Here is an 11,158-nt window from a genome sequence, read left to right as displayed (position 1 = left end):
GCAATTGTTGGAATGTTGTAGAGAACTTATGCGTAAATATTGAAATCTTATAAAGAACCTCTAGCCTGGTAGTTAAGCTAATGTGTTTAAATTGTTAAGCTACTCCCGCTATATAAGAAGCAGGATCAGTCAGGCAAAAGCTCAAGCAGTCAGTCACTCAATCCACAACTCCTGCAGTTTCGCAATTCGACAGGTCGGTGAGTTACTCAATCAGACAGCCCGCGCAATCACTCAAAGAGACAGTATAGTCAGACACTCAACCACGACAAAGAACGACAATACGACAGTTCAACAGCAGGAGTGACAAGACCATTTGATATCCTTTAATACTTATTGTGTATTGTTCATTTCGTCCCTATTATTGTTTCAATACGATATTGTACCATATCATATAAGACTAATAAAGGTTACTATCAACTTTGCGGAGTATAAATTACAAAATCTTCCCTCGACAAGATTTGCTAAAGCAATGTTTCATCGATGTTCTACATTAAGATCTTAAGTGATGATGACTAATTGTTGCATTTGACTTCTTCATCTTGTTGACCACACTTCCCGACTCTTTATGATTCACGGAAAGAAGTATTTTTGATCTCAGATAATATATGGGTACAATCCTTCAAATCCTATCCACACTCTTAATCTGTGTGTATGAAACTATGAAAATAAAAATTACGAATGAATAGAATAGCTTCAATTACAGGATCAGTAAAGACTCATTGCTTGACTTCTCTCAAATATTGCTTGAGCGATATTGCTTTAAGTGGTATTTTTGTTAATGTTTTATAGGTTAGTTGCATATATATTTTATGAATCACTTGCAGGGGGTTCATTCCTTTTTCATTTTATGATGATGGTAGTTTCAATTTGACTTCAGAATTGAGATTGCGAAGTCCTTCTTCAAGATGCATCAAAATATCGCGTAAATATTAATGAGTAATTGAAATCCATCTTATATTTCATCTAAGTCTTACCGTATCCTGAAACTAATGAAACTGGAACTGATTCATTTTCTGGCACGAAAGTATTTGAAGTGTTAAATTTTTTGTATTTCCATAAAATATTCCAGGACAATTAGTTCAATAAATATGTTATAACAATGAATTCTTCAATCCGCATATTTTAGGTTGTTTAAGAAATAATTTTTTTATAATACGACACATTTTAACTCGCTAGGTTTAAAGCCGAATCAACAAATTATTTGGAACACATGGAGTAATGTCCCTCTTTAGATTTCTTCCTATTTTCTCATTATGATTAGGATTGCGAACAACACTGTTCATATTCATGCAACATATCTCGTCCTATCTCGTCCTACTCTCCTAAAAGATAAATTTTGGGAAGATTTTCATTTGGAAATTTCGGGAAGTTCAGCAATTTGATCCGATAGATTTAACAAATGGCATATTCATCAGCACTTATTGGTTTAAGTATCTAAGCAAGGTAAGTTTATTTCACCATTATATTTCATCATTCTTCTGAATGATTAGATGCAATTAGGATTACTTTCTTCTTTTTTTTTCAAAGGTATACTTTGATTTCCATCTCTTTATGCTTAAAGAGGAAATCATTTTTTCCATCAAGATGGAAAAAGCTAACATGAATTCTGTAGGTGGAGAAATGGATTTGAAACTGGAGGACCGGATGAAGAAATGATTCTTATTCACCCGTTCAGATCTCTCGCATCAAACTTTCATTATGACTGAAAATATCTCCTATACAACACACATGAGTATCAGTGTGATCTTATACTGTGATGATTGACGATTGAACCATCATATCGATGAAAAAAGGGAGATGATTAAGTCTATAAATGTTAAAGGTATGAAGAACATCAACGTTTATTTGCATTGGTCCAATCACGGAGGACCGTTTAACAGATATAAAGTTAGCAAAGAAATGATATCATAGTGAATTTATGTTCTTTTCATTTCAATTTCACTTTCAGAACACCAATATCTATCTTCATTTTTGCCATTTTGTACATAATATGTTTTAACTGATGTCAGTATTTAGATTATATCTTTTATTAGAAGTGTTTGCAATAAAAATGAATCTGCTAATCTCGCAGAACTTCACGAAGGCTCTTCTACTTATTTAAAATAATGACAGGATAAAATTGAATCTGAAGTAGGTCCGTGAAATCCATAGCATTGTTCTGTAAGTGTTCGGATGAAGGAACGAAATAAATACATAAAAGTATTGAAATAAATTCTTAAAATAAATATAAAAATAACCTGATCAAATGCTGTCGCTTCTGTGGACATGGAAATTGAAAAATGTTGAAGTCCCAACGATAAGTCTCATTCCACTAACTATTTCCTGTCATCGAAAACCTCATTTTCGATGGTTATAAGTGTTGGGACAATAATGAAAATTAAAGAGACTAGAGCTAACAGCTGAAAGAAATTTGAAGTTACAATTCATAGCGGGGTCAAAATACGTCTGATTGATTACAGGTGACTCTTGTCATATCGCGGTGTTTTTTCTCATTAAATCGCTGATCAGTCATTGGCATGATTTGTTGCCTTTTTTTAGCTCGAGACATAAACAGTAATTCGATTTCTTCAATATTGTAGCCCTTTGTTTCGGGTATGACAAAGTAGAAAAAGCTAAGCGCAACGCACGTTATACAACCATAAATGAAAAAATGCACCTAAAATGCTATTCATTAAAGTGGTATAATTTTATATCTGTTAAATTTTCACATATTTCAACTTGGCTAAACTTAACAAAAATGTAATTTTGAACCAAATCCGTGGTCTGGCTACTAGTAATACAGTACTTTTATATTGCTTCCACAGGATAGGTTTCATTTTCCAAAATCTACCAAATAATATTTGAAAAATCAAAACTTCGTATCTGTTTTAAAGGTTTTCGATTGGAATAACGAGAAAAATAACTAACCATATTTAGTAGCAGCTTGCGTGAGGGATAAAAATGTCAAAGAAATAATCAAGTTAAATATCCAGTTGAAGGATGTTGACAATGCACAACATGTACTTCGTGCCCAAAGTGGATAAAATTCTGCATTCAACACCCAGGGCATTGGTGCGTAACCTGAAATGAATAATGGCAAAAGAATTCAAGTGAAAATTCATTATTGAAGAATTAATTGTCTCTTGAGAAGTAAAAGAAATGAGGCTATGCGCGTTAATCTATATGGAGCGTGCACTGCATGTCGGATATGTTCCTAGACTTGGAGTAAACACTAACGATCTGGTGATTTAACAAATTTCAAATATAAATTCCATCAAAAGCAGTAAATTATTTCATTTCTAAATAATTTTAGGTCTTTAAATGGAACTCATAGGAATCGTTTTCCGTTGATTATGCCAGTTGACTACAATGTACTAGTTAAATGCATTCACGATCCATCCGAAAAATTCAAATAGATCTGTGTTGTACAGAAGTTTACTCCGAGTATTATCTCTCTCTCTCTCTCTCTCTCTCTCTCTTGGTAAGAAAACAAGATTCAAAAATTTAGGAATTTAAAGAAAACCATGCCAATAGAAAAGAATGCCAGGTAGAACACCATAATAGCAATGGGTAAAAATGCGTATTTTGATGGACAGAATGAATGTGCCCATTTGGTTGTTGCTGTGCTACTGTTTTCGCATGGCCCAATCAGTGATCGGTCGGGAAATACGCGTGAATATGGTAAACAATAACTGAAAATTATTTATACTAATTATATGACAGTTGAAGAAATTCTTATATTCACTATAGAATTTCAGGAACAAAAGTTGAGATCACGCTTGCATATTGCTGCCGGAATTTTTAGACAGCCATAAAATGGTATATTATTTGGGGTAAAGAATATAGTGAGATTTATGCTTAAGTTTTAACTGGATCAAAAAAATGAAAATTATAAAAAAGGAACCCTTCAGGTGAATCGAGGCTCGGTTGGCAAAAGCCGCATTTTTCATCAGTAACACAATGGTCGCAGTTGCTGCAAATTACTATTGTTTAGAAGAAATTAGCTGTCACTGCAACAAGTTAAATGAATCACAATGAATATCTGGACAGTTTGATACTTGGCATAGATAGATGGATTCTATGATTTACTTTTATGCCATAATAGAAGTCAAAATCAATTTTCAAACAGCCAATTTTTTTTAATTTTATCATTAAAGCTAGGTTTTGGAAGAAACCTTAAGACTCGACACTGCATATAGTGATCTACAGAAGTATCGAGAGAGATGGTGTTTGGATCTAGCGAAGCAGCTGAATCAAGATTTATTAATAAAAAAGAGGATCCCATAGCAAATAATGCTAATATCACACCAGTCATTGATATAAATAGCAATAGCCGACGCCCAATACGCTCTATTAAATACATGGGCACAAATGTGGCCAAGAAGTTGACACCTGGAATAGTTAGCTTTTAGCAAATATTAGTCTTGGAACTTGATTTCAAAATTTCATGGACAATTGAATACTAATTATCGAAAAGATGCCCGCTGCGAAGCATTTTTATATTTGAACAACGTGATCCTGTTTTAAAGAACATCTGACGAATTAGCAACCATTTCAGCAAAATGCCATATACATTTCAATGCACTTTATTTCTGCTCTGATATGGAATCTTGATTATCAAAAATTTTTTAATTTCTTATGAGCTTACTTGATATGGGTTACTATAGCTACTTACTTGAAATGCCAGCTGAAATCCAGATAGCCGTATGTGGATCTTGAACACCAGCTGATTGAATTATCGTACCCGTATAATACCTAAGTGATGTTTGTTCATATTCGCAAATATAAGGACTACAAAACCTAAATTTCTGCTCTGACTTATACCGAAGCGATCATTTTAGTATTCTATCATCTCAATATAAGTGTAAATTCTGTTGTTTCGAAATATCTGATTTTGAATCATAAAAAACCCTGCATTCAATATGCGAAACTAACATAATGGTGTTAATTCCAGAAAGTTGCTGACAAGCTTGCAACGAGCATCCAATAACAAGTGCTTTCAGAACATGCGGTGTTGTTAAGATTCGTCCAAGCAACATCGACTCTGCACAGTCCTTATATTCAGTTTCATTTCTTAGCACACTCAGTGAGTGACATCAATATGCTGGCGTACTCACAATTTCAGCTCGTACAAATATAATTTTTTTTATAAATACAGGTCTGATTTTCTTCACCCTTCCCCCTCACCCTCTCCTTCCCACCATCTATTTCCATCGGAGTTAGTAGGACTAGTAATATATCATTGAACCTGGTTGATAGTAGATAGATAATGATGTGCATATGATCGCACCAGTAAAACAGCTGTGTGAAATGATAACACATCTACATAATGAATAAATTATTGTCCACTGAACAGAACAAAAAGATATTTTCAAGTAAAAAGTTAAATAAATTAAATTTTTAAAGAAACAATCACCACCGACAGCCTCTTTAGCTTTCTTTTCACTTTCCAATGATTCCGCGTTTTCAGAAATTTCATACGCTATCCAATCCTCGTATCCATTGTAGATTTTCCTCAAAACCTGCAGTGGTTCTTTTTCAGTATAGCTCACTGATTAAACGTATTGATACGATTAAGACTTAGACATCGAGAGAAGAGAATGAGCTGTTTTGACGTTGAGGGAAAGTTTGCCTAACGCTATCAAAGTTAAGAAAAATCTGAATATTGACTTAATCTTTACTTTCATTCACCATGATTTAAAAGAAAAGCAGTTTGGAAACAACACATTTATATCATTAAATATTCGAATAAACTAACCTTGCAGGCTTCTTCCTTTTGTTCCATTTTATATAACCATCGTGGGCTCTCGGGCAGGAACAAAAAACCGACGAATTGTATTACACCTGGTAGAGCAGCAAATGCGAATATTAAACGCCAGCCAATATTCACAGGATCAATATATGAGAATCCACCTTAATTATAAAATTTGAAGCAGTGTTCTTTGTTAAACTTCGAAAAATACTGCTATTTTAAACAGAACTTCCAATAAATATATGCCGGTTGTTTCATTTTCTAATGATAAATTAGAGTGTTCCATTTTGATAGTATATTCATACCAAATATTGTTATTAGAAATTTTGAAATTTCAACGAAAATAAAGGCAAACCAGCAATGATATTGGCAGCCATCAAGCCAAAGGTGATCATTAACTGGAAAGCAGTAAGTAGAATGCCACGAATGTGCAAAGGGGATGCTTCACCAACATAAATTGGCACTGTCATTGATGCAAATCCTAAAAAGTAATATAATTCACTAATTATTACATAAATATAAAATAATTTTGCAATCTTAAATTCAGAATAATTCACCAATAGCAAGACCGAGTTGAAATCTCCCCATAAGTAATGTTATTTTTTCAGGGGATAACGCACAAATAACTGCACCAAACACAAACACAATACTGGAGAACAAGATGACTTTCTTTCTCCCGAAATGGTCAGATGCTGGACCAGCGAATAGAGAACCGATCACAGCTGTGCCTGAAACAATCTTTGCCAATTTTTTAGGATCGCAAGTATTAAAGGTTCTCATAATCCATGCCATCAAGATTGTAATGATATTTGGTGCCAGATGGTAAGAAGTGTCGACTTCTTTCAAAAAAGCTTAGGTTCAACCTAACGATTAACCTTTCTAACTTCTCAACATATTTTCTATTAATAGGTTTAAGCTCAATGCAATCAATTATATTTTGATGAATGAACACTCAATGATATTACAATCGTAATTTAAAATGAGAGTAACTGGAAACCGAGGACCTGGTGTTATGCTGACGATTAGTTCCTTCCAAAGCGTGCTCATAGGCCTCATACCAGCATTATGTTCCACATAAAGCATCGTACTTGAAACAATACCGGTATCATAACCGAATAAAAAGCCACCAATTACAGCCATAGATACTAGTAAATAAACGAAGACACCAAGTTTTGGCTGCGTGCTTGGTTTACGATTAGTAGAACTTGGGACTGTGCTCATTTCTTTATCTGCAAAATTAGCTGATTGACGGATCGTGCAGATAAGTTAGTCCTGCAAATTAATATGCAAGACGAAAACGTCTACAATCCGGTCAAGCCACAGTATTTACCAGTAACCGTCGCATGAATTGCCATGACAGTCTCTAAAAATGTTGGATACGGCTTTTTTCTGATCTAACATCTAAGCAGAATAATATCATATTATAGGATGTAATCTGTTAACTTTCATCACTATTCTGAACATAGAACCAGTTCTTTTGAAGTGAACTTTATTTTGGACTTTCAATTGTTGTAATATTACAGCTATGTTGCTGAAATTGGTAGTATTGCAGAATGGCGCTATTTTTCTGATTGAATATGCTGATTACTTCACAAATTTGTGCGAACTAAGTAATTCCTAACGTCATGTTTACTGACCCACGAACTTTTAGAAATTTCAGAACATTCCACCATATATAAATTAGACCATATATAATTTGGTTTCATGTAAAGAAATATATTATCCAAAGTATTTCATTAGATATTGCTGTGGTGTACTTTCAAAACTTGCGTTATTACACTCGTCCGAAATTGAACTTAGAGTGACTGCTTAAGGTTTCATTTATTTCATGTTCGCCTTTTAGAAATTTCAGAACATTCCACCATATATAAATTAGACGGTTACATTGAAGAAAACAGAAAAACAGATTAAAAGTAAGAATTGCTTTTATCGTTCTCTTCAAAGAAACCTTTTGTTTTACCTTTGTAAATTATTGGGAAATAATTGTCTTGCCATCGGATACTATATCAACAGCAGCAAAAGTCAAATTTCACCATCTAAAGCTCCAGGTAAGCGGAGGAAACTGGTAAGTAATTTTGTACACGGCTGCAAAAATTTCCACAATTCCTACATTTCATTTAAAATATTTTTTATTGAGTTCCTTGTACTTTTCGGCTTTTTCGGAAAAGGAAGAAAATGTCAAATTTCATTTGAGGTTTTGTAATATTGTGACAATGTTGATCAAATGAATCACGACTTCGGGCCTTCTTATGACTGTATCTTAAAACCTGTAATCGTCCAGTAATACATTCTCTTCATAGCTTGATTTTCATGAAAACTATTAATAGGATGAGGAATGGTCTCATTTTCTGAAGAAACATGAAATCTCACCCGGTTCATTTTCAGTAGTTTGTGTGATATCTTCACAACGTCATAGAAGTAATGAGGAAGTGAATTATTGCTTAATATGAAAACCGTACAGGTTATGTAAGTTTGCCTGAATATCTCTTAATCAATCGATAGTTTCGATCATGTGTTTTAATGCGGCAATTAAAGTATACAAGCAAACAAGCAAAAAAGTCGAAGTAGTGTTTAAGATTTTATTAATATAGTTCAGAGACCGACAGAACCAAGCAGCACAGAGAGGAGACAAAGTCTTCTTGATAAATTGGAAATGCACGTCACCATGCTATTATTTGCCATTAGGGAATTATTTCAACAAGGAGATTAATTATAACCCAAATCTAATTAGTAACCAAGTTAATCCCAAATTATGTTGAGAAGGCGCAAAATATAAGATTCACTTCAAACTTGGTTGAAATGGTACTTATGATTAGTAATAAAAGAAAAAATGGGAGAAGTGCGCGACATACAATTTAGAAACAAATTTTACTTGTACCAGTTTTGGGAATATTTGAATATTTACAGATTCTGAAGTAACTGTTTGGACTTTTTCAATAAAAATATCGCAGCAAATCTTTGCAAAATATTTAACTTTTGCTGAAAAATAAGTAGAAGCAAATTTGATAGGAACGAAACAGCTTTATGTGGGACAGAAATCTTCTACGAATCAACTTGACAATGTTTCCTTCACATTCCATTTCGGATAAAACAAAATAAAAAAATACCGTAATTCCGACAGTTAATAACATAAATTGAAACTTGGACCATCCTAGCTGACAATATCAGCATTGGAGGGGAAAAAGATACTGTAACGTATTTCACAACCGTAATAGGGAAGGTATGGAGTGTGCTTTTTCTAAATTGGTTATCTCGATTGAAATGAATGCAAAAGTCAGGAAGAGTTCGGAATTTATTACAAATCTGATATCTTCCTTGGCTGCCCACGCTAGAGAAATATGAACAAATGCAATGTTTCTGATCCTATTTATCATAAAATAAACCAAGATTGGACCGCCCCTTTTTACTAATTATGGCAATGGAATAATAGCACGGTGATGTAAGACATGATATCAGGACAGAAAATCTATTTGCATTCCCTGAATTCATATGAAACGAGTTATTTTCTCGATGCCCTTTAATTGAACGGAGTGTAACAGAACACCAAACAGCTCATTCTACTGATTATCATTGAATATAAATAAGAAATCTGCTCAGTTTTTTATCAACATCAGTAATTTATGAGCAACGTTCGAAGAAAATATCAATCACAATGAATATCAAAATATTTTTTAAAGTAGTAAAAAACTTCATTCCATGGTAACTTTACACAAAAGCAGGAACCAACGCGTGTCATATGACTAAAATGTTTGAATTTTGGCGTGCACTCGAAAATTTCCTCACTCCCAAACACGGAAATCGATTTTGATTTTCTAAATAAGTGCAAATGATTACAGTAGAAAAATGAAGGGGAGGAAATGAACTTGCTCTTTAGTCTTTCAATTGGGGAGAAAATCGTTACTGTTCCAAAATCTCTCGTTGAACACCATTTGATCTTTAATCAAACTGAGATTGGAACCCTAATCTGACCGTATCAGTGATATGTTTTACCATAGTAATAACGGGGCAGCCAGATGACCACAACTGACAATAATTAGTCTAATCATTTAACGCCCATACTGTAAATACTAAATAACTTATTATACGAGTAAGTGTTAATTGCTTAGACACAATTCATTATTCTCATACCTGCCAGGTATCACTCTTATAATGCGTTAAATGACTACAGTATACATGTTAAGATGAAAAATAATTTTATTTGTTGTTTGAAATGCTTTCCGCCAATCAGTTCCATTTGTTCACTATTTTATTTTTATTAGTTATATTAGTTGCTCTTTAAATACCACTCATGGGAGTTATGGTTTACATTCACTATGTACTCTTATATTTACAGCGCATTATACTTATTGTAAATTTAGTTTCGTATTTAAAGAAAATGGTTTTTACTTATTGTAAATTTTGATACTTATTATGACCTTTCTGTATTTATAACAACCAAAAGTATGTAAAAATAAATTTGAAAATATTTGAAGGAAAGACAATCTTTCGGAATTTAGCAGTAGCAAAAAATAACAGAGATGGATCTTAAAGTATTTATGAAAATAAGGCTAGGAAAAATGGAAAAGTGGCAGAAGTATTACACATAAGTTTTAGTATGATTTGTATCAGATTGATTGAAATTGAATTAAGAGCAATGTTTTCGGAAGAGATTATATTTAGGTAAAAGTCGAGATAAACAACAAAGAAAGATTAGATATTATCATATCAACTTTTCCTTAATAAATATGCTCGAATTTAAATGTTAAACAAAAACTCCATGTGTTTGGTTTATGGCATATTTTTTCAAGGATTTTTTGCTATTTCAATATTCTCCATCCTACCAAGTTATACTATACAAAACAACTACCAAACTTAATTAGTTTCCAAGGATGGATCTTCTTGCATTCAATTTTCTGCTGGCTTATCTGCGGTTGGCGTATTTTTTGATTATCACTTATCACTAATATTGTAGTAAAAGCATGCTTCGCAATCCCCAACCCTAAAATTTTTACTTTTTTTTCTTTTTCTTGTAGTTCATCTATTTCATTCTCTTTTCTTCAAATATGTATATTTATTTTTTTGTTTGCTCCAATTTTTTTCAATTCGATTCCGCTTTGAAATGGTGTTTGCTTTTAGTTCGTTTCCAAGCGATATTGAAATCAAAAATATGTGACACTAGCTGAAACTTCATGCTTCAAACCGTATTCATCAATATTCAAAATAAATTAACAGAAGGGAATTTCCAGTAAGTAGAAGGCTTTTGAAAAAGAGAAGAGTAACTGTGTTACCTTGTCTAATTACTGGAATTTTTGGAATTCGACACTTCCGAAAAATGAATTTAATAGCTTATTTTAAGTTTAAAAGTCTGAAATACATACTTGGATCTATATAAGATTTCTTGAAACCTACTATTTAATTTCTAATGGACGGCAATAAATTTGAGATTCT

The 11,158-nt window shown here is 32.9% G+C and overlaps 1 protein-coding gene across 1 annotated transcript; it reads right to left on the bottom strand.

The window, feature by feature from the left end:
* Window positions 1-2,434: 2,434 nt before the first annotated feature.
* On the bottom strand, window positions 2,435-6,952 carry LOAG_02529 (hypothetical protein; the record flags this gene model as incomplete). Its single annotated transcript, XM_020446034.1, has 13 exons — window positions 2,435-2,656; window positions 2,781-2,784; window positions 2,904-3,060; window positions 3,508-3,671; window positions 3,884-3,952; window positions 4,155-4,371; window positions 4,655-4,734; window positions 4,915-5,023; window positions 5,396-5,501; window positions 5,738-5,892; window positions 6,087-6,212; window positions 6,289-6,459; window positions 6,736-6,952. 13 exons carry the CDS (start codon window positions 6,950-6,952, stop codon window positions 2,435-2,437), a joined length of 1,797 nt encoding a protein of 598 aa, XP_020303578.1.
* Window positions 6,953-11,158: the final 4,206 nt, after the last annotated feature.

This window comes from Loa loa (genome assembly GCF_000183805.2).
Source record: "Loa loa unplaced genomic scaffold supercont3.291, whole genome shotgun sequence".
Classification (NCBI taxonomy): Eukaryota; Metazoa; Nematoda; class Chromadorea; order Rhabditida; family Onchocercidae; genus Loa; species Loa loa.
The sequence above is the reverse complement of the archived record's forward strand: the minus strand, read 5'-3'. Positions and strand labels throughout refer to the sequence as shown.